This window comes from Eptatretus burgeri, chromosome 6, assembly GCF_056783735.1.
Source record: "Eptatretus burgeri isolate ZD-2024b chromosome 6, Ebu_testis_v1, whole genome shotgun sequence".
Lineage (NCBI taxonomy): Eukaryota > Metazoa > Chordata > Myxini > Myxiniformes > Myxinidae > Eptatretus > Eptatretus burgeri.
Genome location: NC_140966.1, coordinates 83,757,267 through 83,779,397, shown reverse-complemented (window position 1 = coordinate 83,779,397; position 22,131 = coordinate 83,757,267). Strand labels below are relative to the sequence as shown.

At 42.0% G+C, this 22,131-nt stretch overlaps 2 protein-coding genes across 5 annotated transcripts in view; both read left to right on the top strand.

Annotated features, from left to right (window-relative positions):
- FRRS1 (ferric chelate reductase 1) overlaps positions 1-14,446 on the top strand; it is an 88,734-nt gene extending 74,288 nt beyond the window's left edge. For 2 of the 4 annotated variants that reach the window (XM_085885934.1, XM_085885936.1), the window contains one exon: positions 12,970-14,446. In XM_085885934.1, coding sequence (XP_085742060.1) covers positions 12,970-13,142 — 173 coding nt within the window. In that variant the 3' untranslated portion in view covers positions 13,143-14,446. Of the gene's footprint in view, positions 1-8,473; positions 8,540-12,969 lie in introns of all 4 variants that reach the window. The other 2 variants (XM_085885935.1, XM_085885938.1) reach the window with 2 other exon arrangements.
- Positions 14,447-19,813: 5,367 nt separating this feature from the next.
- Positions 19,814-21,801, top strand: LOC147025208 (uncharacterized). Its single transcript, XM_085885923.1, has one exon. The coding sequence runs from the start codon at positions 20,574-20,576 to the stop codon at positions 21,729-21,731; it is 1,158 nt and encodes a 385-aa protein (XP_085742049.1). The 5' UTR covers positions 19,814-20,573; the 3' UTR covers positions 21,732-21,801.
- The last annotated feature ends 330 nt before the right edge of the window (positions 21,802-22,131 follow it).

The window sequence follows — 22,131 nt, the reverse complement described above, 5'->3', positions numbered from 1 at the left end:
GGGATGTATGGAACAGGATAGGGAAACTGGGATGGATCGTCGATAAAAAGACATGAATAGACAGGAAGATATGACAACAAGGAATCCTGACTATAGTTCACGGACCGGTGTTTGTGGGTTGGTTTGTTTGTTGGGCTACTCCTCCAGTTCTGGGCCAATTACATCCAGACCTTCTACATAGGATCAGCATAACCCCAATTAATGCTTTGAGGTGTTTTCATATTTGGGGTGGTGGGGGTTGTCTGGGTGGGGGATGCAAATTTTTTTATGCAAATGTGAATCATGTCACGCCACCTCCAGATTTTCACTGGTATTACAAGTCTCCACCATTTACACTGCAGTATTCCTGTCCCCACGTTTTCCCGTGCAGTGAGGTGTTTTGAATTATAAACAGTCAGTATGTTTTTGCTTCATGCACATAACCTGGGTTATTTATTTTTCCCTTTATGGAGCTGTCACTTGCCTATACACCGCCCAAATAAAGATATGCGTTTAAAGAACGTGTTGCATGCTCGGAACAATACCACCCGTAGGGCGGGTACTCTGCTAGTTTGTTTAAAAGAGTGAAGAGTCGGTGACAATAAAAACAAATTGGGACTAAAAATATGGGGACATCATGAGTTGGCAATAGTTCACCATTTTAAAGGAGTAGAGGGCATAATGTAATTAGACACTCGGGGAGGCCATTCCAGAGTTTGGAGAAGAGGGGACAAAAACGTGGAGAGAAGAGGGGACAAAAAGTGGAGATGTGCCCCACTGAGGGGTCCGGCACATGAGGTGAATGGCTGGAGGGTAGTTAAGATGAGACCAGAGGCAGCAGATAACTGCTCGGCCACGGACCTTTCTGCAATGCAAGAGGAACAAACATTCCTGTGATGGGAGAAACCAACCACTGGAACGTGCTGGATTTTGGGAGAAAGCTTTCAAAACTTGACCATCGACAGCAATAATCATCAAAATAAATCGAGGAAATACCATTTTCTGCGATGTCCAACGTATGTAGACTATGAAAAAGCATTCAATTCAAGTGAAAGAAATTCAGTTATTCCAGCACTGAAAAGCCAAGGGATTGAAGCACCATATATATATATATATATATATATATATATATATATATATATATATATATATATATATATATATATATATATATATATATATATATATATATATCATCAAATCCATCAAAATGCCTGCAGCGCAACAAACCAATTTAAATTGGAGCGTAAACGAATCGCTATAAATAGAGGTAGACAAGGAAACTCTGATTTCTCCAAAAACCTTTACAGCAGCCTTAAAATGTCTTTAGAAAGATTAATTGGAGAGAAAAAGGAAAAAAATATAAAAATGGAAGAATCTAAATCACTTTGGGATTTTTAAAAATGAGTAAATATTGCCTTGCCAGAAATAATTTAGAAACAAAAGAAAGGTGTGTCACTTCCGGTTCCGGGTTTTGAGGAGATGGCTGGTTCTCTCGGGGATCTCTGCCGACTTTCTCAAAGTTATGTTTCTGGTCGTTATTTGTCACGTTTTAACCGTTCATTTTCTTACCTACTTGTTTACTGTGTGTTCCTGGTTCGGTTTTGTTTCAAAAATTATGCTATTTTGTGAGTTTTCGTCGATCTTGTCTTATTCGGTTTCTATGAGGCCTACCCGTCTTTCCCATCAAGGTGTACGATCGTTTTTAGATCCTCGTGGAGGATCTCTAAGTCTTACTCACGTTGTTCTTCATCTCCTTCTTGTGGACTTTGTTTCACAGCCTACAGTTTTCATCGAAACTTCCTGAAACTTGGCACACATATGTAAAAATACCCCGCGCAGACAGTAACCATCTCGGATTTTGAAAATTCCTCCTAGAAAAAAAGTTATGACGTCAAAATATCTCCGCTAATGGAAATCGCTGAAAAAATTATCTCCGAAACTCGGCAAGCTTTTTTAATTCTGTTTGTGGGAATCGAATAGGGCATTAGCAGAGATGAATTACCACACATATGATACATCACTATGACGTCGTATCATTTTTTTATGACATCATTCCTATTTTTTGACTTTTTTTTTTTTGTTTCACAACCCAGAGTTTTCATCGGATCTTCGTGAAACTTGCCATGTATATGCAGAAAGCCCACGCGCAGGCAGTAACCATCTCCGATTTTGGAAATTCTTCCGAGAAAAAAAGTTGATGTCATAATATCGCCGCTAATGGAAATCGCCTACACCATTATCCCCGAAACTCGGCAAGCTGTTTGAATTTTGTTTGCGGGAATCAAGCCAGGCATTAGCACCGATAATTTATCGCAAACCTGATACATCACAATGATGTCATATTCGTTTTTATGACGTCATCATGAAGAGGACGAGGATTTTAGCTCATTTGAGCTTGTTATTTGTATTTTCTCCATATTACCATCGGTTCCTATTTTCCCCAATTTTCCCCACCGCCCCCCATGTATCCCTCCCAACTACACCCTCTGTTGCTTGTCTTAAAATTAAAAAAAATTATAACCAAAAAATACAAAAACCCTTTCTCCCTCCATACCCACGAGTACCGATCCCTCTTCCTCCTCTTCCTCCCATTGTTACATCCTCTTCCTTCTATTCGAGCTGACCCACTCTCACCATTACCTTCACGATTTCTTCCTGTAACCTCCCACTCCCCAATCTTACCTAATCTTGAAAAATCAATCGAAAAAAAAATGCACCTCCTGAAACCAGGTGCCTCTCTACCCCTCCCTCTCCTGGTACTTTTCATCGACCGATCAATTTCACTCTGCATTTACCAATCCAAATTCACCATCCACCTCCACGATTTTACTTCAATCTTTCCTTTTACAAATCTTATGCAATCCTTATTAAAATAAAAAATAATAATAATTCACTTTTAACGACACATCTCCTGTAACCACGTGTTTCTGCTGGAATTTTTTTCTACCCTCTGCGTTTACCGATCCAAATTCACCATTCACCTCTCAATTTTTTTCTTCAACCTTTCCTTTACCTAAACTTATGCAATCTTTATCAATAAAAAACGGGCTTGAAGATGCTTCATCTTCCTCTTCCACACGTGTGGTTCTCATTACTGTATCATAATTCACGACTCTATTTCTATTTCAACAGACTGCTCTCAATTCGACCTTTCCTTCATACCTCGTCTAAAAAATCCAACTGTTACGTTTCTTCTCTCCATTCTCTTTATTCGCCTTTATTGCATCCCTCAAGCGTCCTTCGTCGCATTTCTGAACTAAATTTTTTTTTAAAACCCAGTTTGCTTTGCATGTTCACTTTCCATCAATCATCCTTTTTTCCAACTTCAGTGCCAATTCACCCCTCTCACGCCTCCCTTTCAAAGCAACCATCACACTCTTCCCCCTCCAAGCTTCCCTCTCATCTTTCTCAAAACTCCCCGCTCACCTTTCTCCCACCATTCACCCCCCTCACTCCCCTTCTCAAAATTGCCCCCCCCTCACATCCACAAAGCTGCCTCCTTCCCCTGCCCTCTCTCTTCCATCTCATCACTCCACCTCCTCAAATCCTCAACTGCCTTCTGCCCCTCTCTTCTTACTCCCCACTGTACCTCAATCCAGCACCACAGAGCCTTTTCTCCTCCTCGTGCAGCCCTCCCCCATAGCTCTTCTGCAATCCCCCATACTCTTTCAACATCTCTCCTTACCTCCCCCTCTCCTCCCTCGTTCTACGCTCCCCTTCACCTCCCCTGCAACCAAAGTCTCCTCCCCTCCCTCTTCCTTAACAGAATGGACCTCAAACATCTGGGGCCTTCGCTAAAACCTTACAGATCATTCCATACAGGTTACCACTGACAAATGAGACATAATCTGCCAAACAAACTTTCCTCCCTTAAGACATCTCTGACTCGGTAGTATATCTCTGGTTACTCCCTCCTCCGGTATGACAGACCTGAGCCTCGTCCTGGTGGAGGAGTTGCTCTCTTCATCGAAGACTCTATTCTTCACTTCCCCACACCCCCAGGAATACCTCTGGCTACGGCTTCCCTCCACTCCCACCTCATGTTTATATGTGGACTGTCCCGTCCACCAAACAGTGATGACTCCATCTACACCTCACTATCCGAAAACATGGACCAACTTCTATCTTCTCATCCAAACTCTCTCTTCCTCATATGTGGCGACTTCAATTGTCATCACGCCAGTTGGCTAGGTGTGGGTATCTTTCTCACCTGCCATGGCACTTCAGCAAAAGACTGCTGCGACTCATTGGGACTGACTCGGTTAACTTCCCAACCTGGATCTCAACCAATGGTACTCCATCTCTTCTGGATCTGATTTTGACAAATTTCCCTGAAAATATCTGCTGTTCTTCTGACCACATCCTTCTCAAAGTAAACACTCTCTGGCTGTTATTAGATAACCACCTCAGCACCGTCGAGTCTGGCATTTCACTCAGGCCGACTGGGCAGGGTCTCCAAGCAGCCATCAAACTTCTAGACTGGTCTCCTATCACTACTTTCTCAAACATCAACTCATCCTGTGAATTCTTTCAAAGAAACTTGCTCTCCCTCATGCACAGATTTATCCCCTCTCATCTTCAGTTGTCCTACCCTTCCTCCCGCCCTTGGTTTACTGAAGCTTGTGGTGAGGCAGTTGTCCTGAAATAACTTGCCTTTGCCTCATGGAAAGCAAACCCAACTGAGGGCAATCTCAATTCCTTCCATCAAGCTCGGAACAAGTGTGTATCTACCCTCAGGAGAGCAAGAAAACAACATCTTTCTAATCTCAAGTCTGAACTCTCAAACCTCTCTGCCTCCTCCAAATCCTGGTGGTGTGTCATCAAATCTGTTTCTAGTGTATGTTCCCCCTCCATCCCCTCCCTTACCTGAAATGGCCGCACTGCTGATACCGCACGTGAAAAGGCTGAATGGCTAAACTCCGTGTTTGCATCCAAATCTGGTGTCTGAAACCCATCGCTTTCTGCACCCAACTGTCCCTGGACTCTGTGTCCTTTTCTCCTGACAAGGTGGAGAGCTTGCTGTCAATCCTCGACTCAGATTCTGCAACCGGTCCAGACGGCATCAGCCCACATGTCCTAAAAACCTGCTCATCTGCTCTTGCTCACCCTCTCTCTGTTCTATTCACCCTCTCATTTGCTCAAGGTCATCTGCCATCTGCTTGGAAATCAGCAAACATTACCACCCTGCATAAAAGGTGCAAAAACAGATCCTGTAACTACAGACCAATTGGCCTTCTCCCAATCATCAGCAACGTTATGGAATCCATCATCGCTTCAGACATTAAATCCTTGCTCTTCTCCAATGGCTTGATTTCCGATCATCAACTTGGTTTCAGACCAGGTCACTCTACCCTGGATATGCTGCTTCTGCTCTCTGAACAATGGATGAAGGTCCTCAATGCCAGACATGAAATCAGAGCCATATCCCTCGACATATCACGTGCTTTTGACACTGTCTGGCACCCTGCCCTGCTCACCAAACTCTCTTCTTATGATATCCAAGGCCATCTCCAATCACTTCCCCTCCTGTCACAGCCAACGTGTGGCCCGAAATGGAGTTCTTTCATCCCCTCTTCCTGTCCAGGCTGGAGTTCCTCAAGGTAGCCTTCTGGGCCCTGTTCTTTTTATGGTTTTCATCAATGATCTCTCCGACTCTGGAAAATCCTCTATTTCTCTTTGTTGATGACTCCACCCTCTGCGGTACCATCTGTCATCCCTCAGACCGGCAAGCAGCACTTCTTTGCTCACTGCAGATCTGGGTAAAATCACAAACTGGTCCAACACGTGGAACATGTTCAAATCTCACACTCTCACTATGTCTCTCTGAAAGGACCGTTTAGAACCCCCCCTCCCCCCCCCCATTTACTTTCTCAACAATCCTCTGGAAGAAGTCTTTTCATTCAAGCTTCTGGGTCTCACTATCTGCCATGATCTTTCCTGGGAAAGCCACATTTCCAACCTGGCCTCCAAAGCCTGTCACCGACTGGGAATCTTCCATCATGCAAATTCTTCCTCGGCCCACCTGAGCTCCTGACCACTTACAAAGTTTTCATCTGCAGCCTGATGGAGTGCTGGTGCTCCTGCCTCTCACCTTTGTCGGCTTCACGCTGTGGAAGCCAAGGCATTTGGGATCATTGATATCTCCCATGGTGAGGCTGAGTTTTTTGGCCTCTCACTCCCTCACCGCAGGCAGGTTGGTGGTCTTTCTGTTTTCTACCGTCTCCTCTCCGGTCTCCCCCTCCCGCTCTGTCAGCAATATGTCCCCCCCCTCCATATTTCTGCAGTGCGCTCAAGGTCTGCCAGCAACCCCCTTCTGGTAAAACTCCCAAAATCACGAATCGCTGCTCACCTTCACTCTTTCATTCCTATTTTTTCCCACCTTTGGAATAAACTCCCTCACTCTCTTCAATCCCATTCTTCCCTCCAGGCCTTCAAAACAGCTGTTCACCACTATCTCTTGTCTTCCCCATTCAAAACCACAATCTTTTCTACCCCCTTTAATCCACCCCAAACCCACTTCCTTCAAATTACCTGCCTTACTTCCTGAAAGTTCCCTGTCGTGTAAGGTCCTGAAAGTCCTTGTAATGCCCATCTTGTATACCCCGTGTTCCCCGCCCCATCCCTCTCCCTTCCACAGATCTCATGTCTCTGTTCCCCACTGCTATGTCCTTCTCTCTCCCGCCCCTGATGTCTCCTGCCCCCTTGTTGTGTGTTGTGTGTTAGCCCCCGTACGAGCCTCGACAATGTATACAATTATTTTTTATTTTTTTTTGAAAGTTGATTGAGTTAAACAAATTTAGGCCTGAAAATGTGTGGAAAATGAAGGCTGTCTCACAACTATGGAGGAAGATATGAATAAACATCCACAACGAAGTGATGAAAGGAGTTCTAAAGTACATCCACCTTGGATAGACACAAATCTGACCAAATGGAAATTGAGCGAATTATAATCTAAGCAGGGTGGGCAACTTTCATTAACCAGAACTGGGTTTCAGATGGCGTTAAGTGCTCAGGAGTTCTCCAGTGAGGGTGCTCTGAGCTCATGTTCAAGACATCCTTCCAATGATGAGTTGAAAAATGGAGCCCATCAAAGGAGGATTCCAAAAGGAGCTTAAGTGTGCAAAATAACATTGGAATGACCATAATGGAAGCCATAAAAGATATCCCAATGGAAAAAATAAATCCCAAATTGTCTCAAAAATAATCTCCTCAATCATTGTTTAATGCCAATGGTCATCGACAGAATTAAAACCTGAACTTGAGTACAGAAATGGAAAGGAAACTACAAACGATACAAAAGGATAGAGACGATGATGTTAGGCTACACATAAATAGACTGAACTAGAAGGGCACTGGGTGGAGCGCATACCACTGCCACACAATGCCAGATCCACGAGAACAAATCAGGCCCAAGACATTTTTGAAATATCGTGCCACATATCATTTTTTGGCCCTATCTCTCAATGGTGAAGAATCACTTTAATATTTAAATAAGTGTCGTATCCAGATCCGGATTTGAATCCCCACTGAAATCAAATCGAATCGATTCATCCTTGTCACACACCCAACTTGTCCAGCAAGTCTCATCCGGATCCGTCCATAACTTTTTGAGACATCGCTCTATATATTGGTTTTATCTCTCAATGATGAAGATTCAATCTTGTATGATGAATCCCATCTTGTATGAATCCGTCCACAATTTTTTTGAGATATCCTGATCACAGACAGTCAGTCAGACAGACAGACAGACAGTCAGACAGGGGTGAAAACATAACCTCTGTCCACATTTGCTACCGGAAATAATATGCCTTAAGTTCTGCTGCTGTTATCAATTGCTTTAACTCGCTAATTATGGGAAGAAGGTCAACTGGTCTGTAGTTCAGAGTGTCTATCTTGGCACCCTTCTTTTGGATATCCATTTAATATGCCACCTTCTGGAGTGTAAGGAATTGATCCACAGATAAATATCTGCAGGATAGTGAAAGAGGAACAACCTCACATTTTGAGTATATATGCATTGATGCCATCAGAACCAATTGCTGTGGACATGCGTCAAGGTTTTTCAGATGCTTCTCCACCTTTTGTTGATAAGAAGCTCACATGCTCCAGAGAATGGCCTGTAAGAGAATGGAGATATCGGGAAAGGGAAGGGGAATTGGGATTGGGAGCCTGAATCTTTTCAATAAAAACTCCAATTGAGCATTCTGCCTCATCAAGACCTGTTGGGGACTCGAACAGCCTCTCTGTATCTCGAGTCGATCATGACGGACTCCTCGATCGGCAAAGGAGCTGAGAAATTTCATTTTCTTGAGATACTTTTTACCAGTTACCCCGAGTACTTGGACTATTGAGAAACGACTTGTTTGTTGTACGTCTGATCTCTGGCAAGCTTTTTTTGTGTTTTCAGTAATTTAATAATCCGTTCATAATTTAACATTTGAAAGAACCTGTTCTCATCGCCCAATCCAAAATTCGTTATGATCATGTTCAGGAGGATTTTGTTTTTCTAGGTTGGTTGACAAGATTTTGGAATAACCAGCAATCTGCTCCCATGAAGGTACAAAACAAAACATCCTGCATTTACATTTCCACATTTATTTAATTGTTCATGCATCTTTCACCGAAAAGCATCCACAGATTTTATCACACACCTATCCACCTACTGAGAAAATGCAGGCAATCATAATCTTGTACTGTATAATAATTATATCGTTTAATAGTTTTGTTCATTATTGCATTTGTTATAGAACTTTAGGATCTACTACTTGTAATTCACAACAACATTGTAATTGTTGGGGGTCTTGTAATACCCTCCCCCACATCGAGGTGGTGCTACATGATGGACATTTACATAGAGAATTTGTGTCCCTCTCCTCACCCTCCCCAAGACCACTGGCAAAGATAAAAACAACACCCCTATACATTAATTGGGGTTATGCTAAACCTTTGTAGCCAAATTTGAATTTGTAGCCAAATGAACCAAATTTGGAACAGGCCTGGATGGAAGTGCACAGATAGGAGGCCATTTAAATTTTATGTCATGTATTTTTCGGCTATTCTAGAGACCGCCCCACTCCTCCGCAATGCGATGTAATACTGGACCAACCAACCACCCGCCCACCCACGAACCAGTGCATATCTGGATTGCTCCTTGGCACTCTATAAACTGTCAAACTGGTGCTTGGCAGGCTGGGCATTTCATTAAGGAGTGCAACATCCCTCAGATAAATGTTAAACTGTGTGTACCATCTGCTCGCATTGGTGGGGTGGAAGTTAGACGCCCCAAGGTGCCTTTCGTGAAGAGTAGGTGAGTTATCACTGGTGCACTGGAACAAACTCCAAGTTGTACGACCACCTTCAGTTGAATGTCAAGCCTGGCAGCTAATTCATCAATATGTAGGACCAAACACTTTCCTGGACCGATCCCATAAGAACATGGGATCTCTTCTTTAATATCCATGGTTTTTTTTTTTTTAAGATTTTCGTTTTCATTGATCAATGGCTCGTAGTTGGACATATCATTACATGCAATATAAAGAGATCAATAATCATCACTGCACTCTTATGTGAATCGCAAGGTCATCGGTTGACGATCAACCTTATTGTAATGGAAAAATGTGAATCGTATGTATGATTTGAACATGGGGTCCAAGCATCACGAGGTACCGTCTCAGAAGAGAATGCTTAAAAGGCCAGCTCTACCTCTCCTGTAATTTTGACTAAAATATTGATAAATTAGCAGGGACCAACGGAAATTCCATGAAACATGTAATGTGAATTCAAACCCTCAACCTCCCACCAACCCCAATTCATCAAACCCTCCCAACCCCAAGTCTTCAATGCTTCCACTGCAAGTCCTTAACCTCCCCCCTCCTATTCAAAGCCTCAACCTCTTTCTCCTAATTCTCTGGAACCTCACCACACCTCCCCCCCAACCCCACTCTCTGTCCTCTGTCCTCCCCTTTCTTCTTCAGATCCTCAACACCCCTCCCAATCCAAAGTCTTCAACCACCCTACTACCCCTCAAAGCCTCAACATGCTTCTTGCAACTCTCTGCCCTCCCCCCCCATAACTCTGTCCTCCCCACCCCCAAGTCCTCACCTCCCCTCCCCCCACTCCTAGTACCACAACATTCCTCTCCCAACTCTCTGTCCTCCCCTCGCTCTTTCTTCCCATTTTTATCAATGTTACAGGAGAAGGGCATTCAGCCCATAATTTCATTTAATTTCACTATTTTTGAGTAGTGAAGCCACTTCAATATTTGGCTATGTCCTTCCTTCCTTCCCTCCTTCTTTCCTTCCCTTCTTCCTTCCATCTGTGTATCAAAAATGAGGAAGAACCTTTCTAATCCACCTTGTTTAATTCTCAAGGGTTTGAAACGGTAATTCTTAAGTTTTGCTCATTTCTCGGCTTTGCCTATTTCATATTCAAAATGCCAAACTGAACCGCTTCCTTCGGCATGGGTGCGATTTTGTTTTTTTTAATACTTTTTTTTTGGTTGTTGTTTAATTGCCCACGTGAAACATGGACATTTTTCATCCACTGGCAATTCGATTCGAAAAGTGTGCATCACATCCTTTTTGCATCGGCGTTAAACATGTAAATCGAATTGGACACAAATAATAGTCCAAAACGTTCGGAGCATTAAGGCGAATACCTGATTGATTAAACATGTCCACGTTGTTTCGATGTTGTTCCTGTTTGTTAAAAAATAAATGACAGAATGTTACATTCCCAATCTCTTCCTCCTTTCTTCCCGTTAACAACATTCCTGTACTGTTCGTTAAGAAGAATGTTAAAAGTAAAAAAATTAGAAGTATGTATTTCACAATCTCACAAGATTCCATAATCTTGTGACTTTTCAGCAAAAATATTAGAGAAGTAAGCGAAATGATAATTTTTAAAGGCCATTTGTAATTTAAACAGGAATGACTACACTGCAGTCACAACTTGTCACTATATATATATATATATATATATATATATATATATATATATATATATATATATATATATATATATATATATATATATATTCACTCAACTCCCTCATCCTTGTTCATGTGCCACGTGTCTATGTGGTGAAAGCTCTGTCTGAGAATTAAAATAATCATTACCCACGGCTCAGATTAGAGAATGTAATCTGTCTCATTAACCTTGTCTATCCCATGTTCCCATGTGAATGAATACGATTGGATTGATAAGATTCATCATGATTCCAAACAGAGGATGAGTTACTTTTACTCTGGTACCTCTTTCTCTTTCTCTTTCTCTTTCTCTTTCTCTTTCTCTTTCTCTTTCTCTTTCTCTTTCTCTTTCTCTTTCTCTTTCTCTTTCTCTTTCTCTTTCTCTTTCTCTTTCTCTTTCTCTTTCTCTTTCTCTTTCTCTTTCTCTTTCTCTTTCTCTTTCTCTTTCTCTTTCTCTTTCTCTTTCTCTCCTGTAGGTGCTCAACGATAGTCTAACTTATGCATAGCGTGCTGCACGTATCGCCAACGATGACGTGGCGTAGCCTATTAAAAGGCTGCCGCACAACGATTCGAATCATAACCGCCGCAGAAATGGAAGTGTCAACATCGCAGTCGCACCTTGGCGATCTTGCCAGCATATGCCGACCTCTAAAAAAGCATCTAAAACGCTGGCGCACGTCGAATACGGTATGGGTAAGTTTGGTATGCGTGAATAGAACGCTAAAGCACGCTATCATACGTCGTAGTAAGTGGAGTATGTCTTGTAATTTTAAACATGTTGAAAATTTTACGACGTACTAGCCATATGACACACGCTCCGCATGCGATGGGAATAAGTTGTACGCACGATATGCGATCGTTGACACACATCGACACACGTTACTTGTAAGGTACTCATAAGTCGAAACACGTCAAGGTAATGGTTAGCGTTAGTGTTCCAGACTCCCGGTTTTTTTTTTTCTTCGGTATGGCGGTGTTCAGTGTACAGTGCGGTGATGATTTAAATCGTTGAGCGGAAGCCTATTAATTATATTATATTATAACCGCACTAGAAATCGAAGTGTCAAAATCACCATCATACCGAAGGAAGGAAGAAAAGAAAAAAACTAAAAAAAATAAAACCAGGGAGTCTGGAACACTGACGCTAACCATTACCTTGATGTGTTTCGACTTATGAGCACCTTACAAGTAACGTGTGTCGATGTGTGTCACCGATCGCGTAACGTGAGTACAACACGTAACTCATAGGTTAGAAATAAGGTTCGGGTACGCTATACATTACCTCGACGTGTTTCGACTTATGAGTAACTCACAAGTAACGTGTGTCGACGTGTGTCAACGATCGCGTGACGTGCCTACAACTTATGGCCAGCGTTATGCGGAATGTGTGAGTCATACGCTGGCATAAGTCTTAAAATTACAAGCATGGAAAATTTGAGGACAACCGAAAAGTACAACGTTTAAAGCCAGCGTACTACGACGTATGGCAGTGTTTTTCAGCGTGCTCTCAATGTTATCAAAACTTACCCATAACGTATTCGACGTGTACCAGCGTTTTAGACAATTTTCCAAAAATCGGCATAAGCTGGCTAAAACGTCAAGGTGTGACTGGGCCTTAACATCAGAAGTTATGTTATATATTAAATAAAAATTGGAAACAGTACCTGCTATGGTTGTTTTTATTTTATTTTATTATTTATTTGTAAATTAAACAGCAATGATGTGCATTCGTGTTGGTAAAATTTATAAATTCTCCCTTATGAATCATGAACGGCCGGGAACCTATCCCCCTTTTTAACATTGAAACAATTCCCTGACATTCGCGGATTCAACATTCACGGCATTTTCCAGGAGCATACCCCCCATAAATGTCGAGGTCTTACTGTGTAGGATTGGTGATACTCTGGGGCAACCAGATGGTTTAGGTCACATGTGTTTGTACGGAATGCTTATAGTAAGGCGGAATTTTTTACTTCTCGTATTTCATTTCACTTTTGTCACCCATTTTACTGTGTTTCAGGGAAGCAAGTTCCATACTGTTCTCTTGGTCATGTATATCCTTGGCTCGCTCGCATTTCTCCTGTACTTCTACACCCTCATTGCAAGATTCTGAATCTCTCAGTGCCATCAGCCACTGCCAGCCGAATGAAGCACAATGGGTCCATTGAACAAAATGAAGAACTCTTCCATTAATTATATTGTATTTATGTTTATGAATGTGTGAGAGCGAGAGATTATGAAAACATATTTGGGGTTTATTGATAAAACCGATGTTTATAGCATTGATTGTCTTAATTTTTAGCTCACCTGGAACAAATTGTTCAGGTGAGGAATTGGCATCACGCAGTGTCAGAGTCAATCCATTAGTCAGAATGTAAACATTCGGATCTTCTTCTTCTCAAACTACACGTACAATTTCGATGAAACTTTACCACAACCTTCATCACACAAGATGTACAAAAGTTTGGTTACGGCATTCAAAAAATCAGGGTCTCAGGGAATCTATGGGGTCAAAATGGGTCCTCGTTTGACACCACCACCCCCCCCCCCCAAGATATTTGCTTTCTTTACCAAAACTACACTCAATTTCGATGAAACTTGATCACGACCTTCATCAACCATTTTCTACCATGCTCATGGATTTGTGGGAAAGTATTATTTTGCACACACAATCTGCGCTCCTGAAAGAGCAAGGAGATGGTGAATCAAATGACAACCTGCTGACTGTGAGACAACAGTTGTACACAACAAGCAAGGGAAAGAACAAATATGGAAATGAGACAGGATCGATCAAACATTAAAACCAACACTTGCCCCAATGGCACCTCTTGGCCAGGCCTACACTCAGAAGGAGCCCATAATGACCAAAATTGTTTTTCAAAGTGAACACCACGATAAAGACGATATATAATTTAATGCTACTTTAAAAATATTTTTATATATATATAATTATATATTAAAAATATTCAAGGAAGACGGCGGTCGGCGACGAGCTCGCAGTGGAATCGCTTGTCGCGGGACCCAAGCAAGCCAGCTATCCTCTTTCCCCAGAGCATCAACAATTCCCCCCGCACTGAGATAGTGCGAAAAGGGGGCCCCGTTCCCACCCCACTCCAAGCAGTGCCAACGAAACCCGCGAAGGAGCGCGGAGTCGGGGCGCCGCCACATTTGCAGCTCATCACAAAAACACGAGTAGGATCCACCCGGTCTCGCGGACCTGACTGCTCTTTCAGGTCCCGCGCAAATATTGGCCCACAGGCCCCGCCTGCCCCCTTGTCTTTGAGGGTGGCCCTTTTCTCTTGCTTTTGAGTAAATGTGTTGTTGGCGCCGTCTGTAAAGTAAAACTGTCTAAGTGTTGCCGTGTGCTCGTGTAGTCGGTTGTAGATCTACATTGTTGTGTTTCTTTTGTTGCAATTGCTGTAGGTGCATAATTGTTGTAATTGTATATGTGTGCTCTCCGTGTGCCGTGGAATAAATGTGCATTATGTTGAACTGTTTTCCCGTTTCGCTTCGTCTTTTCTTGAATTGAATCTCCATCTTGCTTCACGTAAAGGGTTGGTAGTGGGCTTAATATGCCCGATAATTAATCGGAACCGTCGAGGCCGACGATAACACCGCTCGGTTATCCCAATAGTACGGAACGGGTCGCTTAAGTGGCCCGTGTCCGGAGTCGACCTGCGGCGAGGTGCGATCGCCCGGTCTACCCTCCGCGTGGGTACTTAGGTAGGTCGAGTTTGGCGAACAACCCTATCCCACGGGGGGTGGGGGGGATTGGCACGATCGTGGTGAGGCCGAAAGGCCCACCCGTGACTCGCTCCCGGCGTTAGTCCCAGAGGGTCATGACAGAATTGTCCGTCCGGTGGGCCACGTGCCGCGATTCGAGTTACGTGGCCGTTCGCACGCCGGCGGGCGCGAATTCGCAACAATATGTATACAATAAGAGAAACGTCGAATTTTGTTCCCGTTTTGCGATGTCAAATCAAATGGTTTCCTCCTGAATATTGGCAGGTATTTAAGTTTCTATTGGAAAGGTGGCTAGATGTACTTTTGGTTATGAACTACCTATTATCTATTGTGAATTTTGGGGGTGAAATGGGCAGGACACACCCAATGCTCTTAAGAAGGAAGTAAAACCATTACCGCTTTCATTGAATCAGAAAGTAAAACCGCCTTCCACGTTCATTGAAAATTGTGATCATCAACAGAAAAATGTTTCTTTTATCGATGGAATGAGCAATGAGGTGTCCTCGCATTCATTCAGGTGAGTAATTTTTTTTATCCTTTCCTGACTTGCACTTCATAGCCATTCCCTACGCACCTTTATTTGTAGACAACAGAAGAAAAAAGCCAAAACTAAAAAAAGATTGCTATCTCGCTTGCCTTCCTTTAAGCCTTATTCTTAAAGCCAGCAAGCTACTGTTCAACAGTGCAAAACATTTAAACAGTGAAACAAAGATGCAGATTTGCATAACATTTGAACAGTGCAAAAAAGATGCAGGTTAGGTTTGCTCTTGATTTGAACAGTCAACAGTGCAAAAAGACACAGTGTTGTATTCGGTAGTTTTGCAGGTTTGCATTTGAAAAGTAGAATGAAAAATGCAGGTGGTTTGCTTTCCAGCATACTTTTCTGATCCAATCACTCTCGGTCTGGAATCAACATCAAATTGTCTAAGGGTCATTACGTGCCAACTCGCCTAAATTTCAAAAACCTCCCCAGGTTACCTCCTCAGATTTTGCTGGAAAAATTATTAAATATAGATCTATATGGCTCTACCCACCATGCAAAAGATTAGCTTTCAATTCCTCATAGTTTAAAAAATATCTATCTCGAGAGACCTTTGAAATTTGGCCCTAAAAATGCCAAATGTGAAAAACGCATTTTTTTTCAACTTCAGGGGCTTATAATTTTATAATGGACTCTTCTAGAAAGTTAATATTGCAAATAATTACTAATTGGCATCCAAATTTTTCAATTATGTCATCAGATAGCCTCTGGGATGCATATTTCTCACTCTTTAGGAAGCTAAAAATGGCTTTTGGGCCAAAACGAGCTAAAATAAGGTGAAACTATCAGAGCCCTCCTGAAAATATGGAACAACTTCGAATTTTTTCCTCATAACACAGTGATTATAGGGTCATTATCTATCCATAGATACATTTTTGCTGGGATAATACAGTTAGGTGATGAATTATAAAAGTTTTACCATAAGCCCTTGCCTCCGAGGGCTCTAAAATGGACCAATTTTGTCCCCTGGTTTGACCATGTGGCTAGGGGTTTAGGATCTTAATTTTTTTCTAAAGATTGCCTCATATAACATGTCTACTGACCGAATAATTTTATCTAACGCCCATGGCTTCATATTAAAATAATTTTTTATTGACATGCACGTTTTTTATAATTATTCACTTTTTTCATATTCATGAGCTTATAAATCTGAAACTGAACACTCCAGCAAAGTGATACTGCAGATATTTATAAACTGGCATATGAAATTTAAGGATCTGTTATCAGAATGCCTGATAAATGCATATGTTTCTATCTGTAGGAAGTTGAAAATGCCACTTTGAACAAAAATGGTGAATATGCAGGGGGCATTAACTGAGGTTATGTCACAACTTAGATTATTCTTCTCATAAATTAATAATTATGAGTACATTTTTTATTTCAAAAATAAATTCTTGTAATGATAATCCAAACATATGCTTGGGTTTTAATTAAAAAACATGTCCTGCAGTTCTCTATTTGAAGTCATTAGTTATGACATACAGCACTAGATGGAGTAATGGTCTGTCACAACACTCGGGGCAGCACAGTCAACCTGTCTGTCTGTTTGTCTGTTTGGAGAACAAAGGAGAGGAGGAAACAAAAGATATGGATGCAGAAAAATCTGGGCCCAGTGGCACAAGTTTGACAAGTAGATGCACTGTTGGAACCAAATTAGACCAGGAGTGTCACAAGACCTATTATACAAGGAAGGTTGGGCTAAAACAAGTTGCTGCTTTAGAGAAGAAGTCACAAGAATTGATTTCATGGAGATCAGGAATTACTTTCAGTTCAGAAGACAGTATTTGCCTACATCATGATCAAATTCTTCTTTGTGACATCACAAGAAATCCAACAAAATGCAATGCAGTATGACCTTGAGAAGCGCTTCAGAGCAGCAACAACCATTGCTGGTACACGGTCACACCATGGTTTCCTGCCGATCTCCTCAACACATCTGGAGATGAGAAGGGTTTCTTCTGATGCTGTATCATCAACAGTATGCACAGGACCGGAAACCACACAAGCTCATCTGTCCTAGTTATTAGTCCCAACCCTAACTGAACTGATTGTATACCAGGCTGGGAAATATATTGCTTGTGTTTATGACAAAAATGGTACATTGGGAACATTCTCACAAGAAATGATGATGAAAATGATGTGTTTGTGAACTTCATGAAGCAAGGAAGGGGTAACACATTCTCATGGCCTCCAGAAAAAAAGAAAGATCAATGCTGGGTGCCATTACTCAACATTCTTTGTGTGGTTGAGGCCCCTGACAAAATCTGGTGGACATCAGTACCAACTGTCACAGCATGACTTTAAGCATGTTCAAGACCTGTTTTCTAAGATGTAAAATTCTGTGCCTCTGAGTGCTAGATAATCATGATAATGAATGTCATAAAAGATGAAAGGTCATTAAAGAGTTTTCCAAGGTATAAAAATTACTAATATTCATTGTCTGTATATCTGCAAAATAAAAAAAAGCTACTCCTCAACTTATCTAATTTGTTCTAATTTATAATTTGCAATCACTTATGAAAGTAATCATTTGCATATATTTATGAATAAATAACATCCTTATCACTAATGTCTAATAAGAAGCATAATTTAGCCTCATGTGCACCCCTGCAAGTTCACCTTGTTTTGTACCAAGTGGGCCAAATTGCCATATTTGGCTTCCTAAAACTAGGAGTATGTGCTTTCTGGAGACATTCTGATGCCACAATCTGAAATTTTGTATCCCAGTTTATAAAATTCTGCAGTAACTCTTTCCTGGATAGTTCCATTTAAGATTTATAAACTTCTGAATATGAAAAAAAGTGACATTATAAAAAACGTGCATGGTAATAAAAATTTATTTCAATATGAAGCCATGGGCGTTAGATAAAAAATATTCGGTCAGTAGACACATCTTATGTGAGGGAATCTTTAGAAAAAAATGAAGATCCTAAACCCCTAGCCACATGGTCAAACCAGGGAACAAAATTGGTCCATTTTCGAGCCCTCGGAGGCAAGGGCTTATGTTAAAACTTTTATAATTCATCACCTAACTGTATTATCCCAGCAAAAATGTATTTATGGATAGATAATGACCCTATAATCGCTGTGTTATGAGGAAAAAATTCTAAGTTGTTCCATATTTTCAGGAGGGCTCCTATAGTTTCACCTTATTTAAGCTCGTTTTGGCCCAAAAGCCATTTTTAGCTTCCTATAGAGTGAGAAATATGCATCCCAGAAGCTATTTGATGCCATAATTGAAAAATTTGGATGCCAACGAGTAAATATTTGCAATATTAGCTTTCTAGAGGAGTCCATTGTAAAATTATAAGCCCCTGAAGTTGGAAAAAATGCGTTTTTCACATTTGGCATTTTTAGGGCCAAATTTCAAAGGTCTCTAGAGATAGATATTTTTTAAACTATGAGGAATTGAAAGCTAATATTTTGCATGGTGGGTAGAGCCATATAGATCTACATTTAAGAATTTTCCCAGCAAAATCTGAGGAGGTGACCTGGGGACCCTTAGGTGAGTTGGCACGGAATGACCCCTAATTGACTCCAATTATACCACCATCCTCAAATTGTCAAGCTAAGATTTTTTTCTTTTTTCCATTGACTCACAATTCAGTCATCAGTCACTTCTGAGCAAAGATTGTACAGTGGAACCACCTTGTTTGGTGGAGTCTTCCTGCTCTCCTTTTTAGCTGACCATCAAGTGAGATTGTACCTGAAAATCAGTTTGTGAGCTTGCAAGATCTTACTACATTCTGGTAAGTCACTTTTATGTACTTGGAAACCCCACTTCAGTACTTGGAAGACCCACTGCAGTACTTTGCAATCCCACTGCAGTACTTTGCAGTCCCACTTTGCAATCCCACTGCAGCACTTGAAAATTCAACTGCAGCACTTAGCAATTCAACTGCAACACTTGGTACTCCTGTTGCAGTTCTTGGAATTCCCACTGCAGTATGTACTTGGAAATTCCACTGCATTACTTGGGAAATTCCTCTGCAGCACTGGGAAATCCCACTGCAGCACTGGTAATTCTCCATCATTCAAGCCATATATGTGCATGAAAATGCCATGCACCCAAAAGAATCTGGGGGGCTATATATTCCACGAACTAAAATCCGTTGATTGAAACACACATTACTAATCACTTTTATATGTTTCCAGGTGGTAACATGCAGAGAACACCGAAACGAAGAAGAATTTCCCAGCGATTACCAGAAGTCCATGCATAAAGGAACGCAAGACGACAGCTGCAGTTGCCAGCGATCCCACGAGCCTACACGAATGATGAAAATGTGTTCTTCCTTGAAACAGATATTGTGGAGAAATGGAAATAGCATGTAACTATTGTGAGGCAAAAAAAATTCGCTGGTGAGCCACCAGGATTTTGCTGCACAAGTGGAAAAATCCAATTGGATTTATTCCCAATGCCACCTCAATATCTGCTGTCACTGCTCAACGGAACAAATAATGATTCTGACCATTTCCTTCAGAACGTAGTCTTTATAATAGCGCATTTCAAATGACAAGCTTTGGCTGCACAAGACAGATTCATGGATGAGATCCCAATTTTACTGTCCAAGGTCAAGTGTGTCACAAAATTGGAAGTCTCCATCCGCAAGACAATACGCCTCGACAGTTTCTGCAAATTTATTTCATTGACAGCAGACTAGCCGAACATGAAGCACGTTTGGCCATTGGTACTGGTATGAAACCACACATCGTAACGAAGCTCACAGAGTTATTGCATGAGAACAACAAATACGTCAGAAACCTGAAAACGGCTGTTGAAAGCAAGAACCAAGACGGAAGAGAAGATCTTGGAGTTGTCATCCACGAAAACAAGCGGCCAGCCACACAACATCCTCGCCGTTGCAACGCACCATCCGGTGATGAAGTAGGCATACTAATGCCAAACGTACCAACTGCGACCAGAGATATTGTGTTACTCTCGAGTAATGGAGAATTACAGCATATATCAGAATTACACCGTGCGTAGGACACTCTGCAGTACCCAATCCTGTTTTCTTATGGCACAGACGGATGGAGCGTATATTCGCAGTCAGCCGCTGCACGCAAAATAATGCAAATGCAGTTTTACGCATTCCATATCATGTGTCGACAGACTAATCATTTGTGACTGTGCCGCAGACTGTTCCAGCAATTTTTAGTTGACATGTACTGTGAGATCGAAACAACGGTTACATTTTCTCAGATGGGAACAGAAAGCTCTAAGAGCGGACAGCCACCAAAACTTCAGAGAAGCTATATTTAATAACGACTGTGATCCGTGGAACGTGGGGCAAAGGATCGTGTTACCATCTACATTCACGGGCGGTCCGCGCTATATGCACGAGCGCACCCAAGATGCCATCGCATACGTGCGGAAGTATGGCAGACCAGATCTGTTCATAACCTCTACTACTAATCCGAAATGGTCAGAAATTACAGAAAATCTACCGAAACAAACAGCATCAGACTGGCCAGATATCGTCTGTCGTGTGTTTCATTCGAAATTGAAGAAACTGATGGATCTGTTGAAGAATGGAGCTTTTGGTGACTTGTTGGCATGGCTTTATTCTATCGAATTCCAGAAAAGAGGGCTCCCTCGTGTTCACATACTACTCTGGCTGTCCCCAGGAAGCAAAATCAGACCCGACGATATTGATCAAGTCATATCTGCGGAAATCCCATGTCCGGATTCGGAACTTCAACTGCACGAACTGGTGAAACGCAACATGATCCATGGACCATGCGGCCCTTTCAACAGAAACAGTCCATGTATGAAGGACGGATCCTGCTCAAAAATGTTCCCAAAGGATTTCATGGAAGCGACGGAACAAGGGCAAGTTAGCTATCCCAAGTACCGCAGGCGCATCGCAGAGGACGGAGGGAATGTAATCGCAATCACCAAGATTGTAAATGGACAGCGTATCGAGCACGTTATAGACAATCGGTGGGTTGTACCTCACAACCCTTGGCTTTTAAAACAAATGAAGTGCCACACGAACGTTGACATTTGTACTTCAGTCAAAAGTGTGAAATATGTGCTGAAGTATGTAAACAAGGGAAGTGACCAAGCGATCTTCACTATTGAAGGCAGACAAAATAATGATGAAATACAACAATATCAAGAAGCCAGGTTCGTGGGTGCCATGGAAGCTGCTCACCGAATCTTGGGCTTTCCGATGCATGAACACCATCCACCAGTGATGCAGCTGGCTATTCACCTGGAGAATGGCCAGCGAGTGGACTTTGACAATATCAACGCTGATGCCCGCACCAGAGCGGGACCACCAAAGACAACTCTGACAGAATTCTTCACCATTTGCCGTACGGATGAGTTCGCGAAAACACTCACTTATCACGAAGTTCCAGAGTATTACACATGGGATTCTTGCAACAAAAAGTGGAATCGACGCAAGAGGGGAACTCCAGAACCACAATTCCCTGGTGTATTCAGAAGTCCTGCTATCGGTAGAGTTTACACGGTCAATCCAAAATAATCAGAGTGCTATTTTTTACGCATGCTGCTTCACCAGGAACATGGTCCGACATCGTTCGAAGATCTCAGAAGTCATGAAGGTGTAATTCCACCAACTTTTCGAGAGGCATGTCTCGCGAAGGGACTTGCAGAGGATGACAACCATCTACATAATGCGTTGTGAGAGGCAACTATTGGACAGAGCCAGCAAAGTCTTCGGAAATTATTCATTATCCTGTTGATTTTGTGTGAACCAAGTAACCCACTCGCACTCTGGAATGATCATAAAGCTGCGTTAGCAGAGGATTTTTTCCATCACCACTAGAGTGATGAACGAAGCCAAAGCAATGATTGTGGACGAGGCTCCGATGACACACAGGGCCGTGTACGAAGCGATCGATAGGACCCTACAGGATATTTGT